We start from the raw sequence: 792 nt of genomic DNA, 5'->3' as shown, positions 1-792 counted from the left end.
ATCTCATACCAAGGCCTGGGCAGAGGCTGCTCCGGCCCAATATCACCCAAGGGTCAAGTGCTAGCTCCAGCCTGGCCTTTGTCCCCATGGTGAGGGGTGGCCTGGGGATGGGGGGTGGCTCAGCCTCTGGTTGGTCCGTGATTTCAGCAGGTCCTGCCCTCTTTTGGGCCCTAGTTCCTTGGGCTGAAGTGAGAACTTGCTGGCCCCCACCACCTTCAACTTGTCTTTACACAGTGGGAGGGAGGTCCCAGCAGGCCAAGAAGTTTCTCTAATTTTTCCCCATCAGCCAGGCGGGGCTGAAAGTGGGTGGGGAGTGAGCGGAGCCTGGGGCAGCCTGGGGGTGGTGAGGGCCCTGCGCCCAGGTCCCCAAGCCCTGGAGACCCCCTCCCGGTCCTCTAAGGGGCCGGGGTGGGGGTGGTAGTGGGGAAGAGAGTTGGGAGCCTCCAGCCCCTGGTTAAATATAGAACCAAGGAGAAGGAAATGGCAACCCACTCCAGTGTTCTTGCCTGGAGAATCCCAGGGACAAGGGAGCCTTGTGGGCTGCCGTCTCTGGGGTCCCACAGAGTCAGACAGGACTGAAGCCACTGAGCAGCAGCAGCATCAGCAGCAAGGCCCCTCCTACGGCCTTCCCTGCGGGCTGCAAGGCCTCGATAAGCCCCCAGTGGCCTGGGCCAGCCCCCTCCAGCCTGACCCCACCCCCGTCCAGTGCTGGGACATCCAGGTAAAGGGGTGGACGTCCTCCTCAGGGGCCGTTGAACTCCGCTTTGAGCAGAAGCGCCAGTACTGGGAGTA

At 62.5% G+C, this 792-nt stretch overlaps 1 protein-coding gene across 1 annotated transcript in view; it reads left to right on the top strand.

Annotated features, from left to right (window-relative positions):
- Nucleotides 1–792, top strand: part of TNFAIP2 (tumor necrosis factor, alpha-induced protein 2) — a 13,447-nt gene that overhangs the window by 4,933 nt on the left and 7,722 nt on the right. The window contains exons 2-3 of the mRNA XM_010851412.1: nt 14–89; nt 707–789. Coding sequence (XP_010849714.1) covers nt 14–89; nt 707–789 — 159 coding nt within the window. The remainder of the gene's footprint in view (nt 1–13; nt 90–706; nt 790–792) is intronic.

Source organism: Bison bison, unplaced genomic scaffold (assembly GCF_000754665.1).
Source record: "Bison bison bison isolate TAMUID 2011002044 unplaced genomic scaffold, Bison_UMD1.0 scf7180017864302, whole genome shotgun sequence".
In the NCBI taxonomy this organism is placed as follows: domain Eukaryota; kingdom Metazoa; phylum Chordata; class Mammalia; order Artiodactyla; family Bovidae; genus Bison; species Bison bison.
Note: the sequence above shows the minus strand (reverse complement) of the source record. Positions and strands in the feature narration are given on the sequence as shown.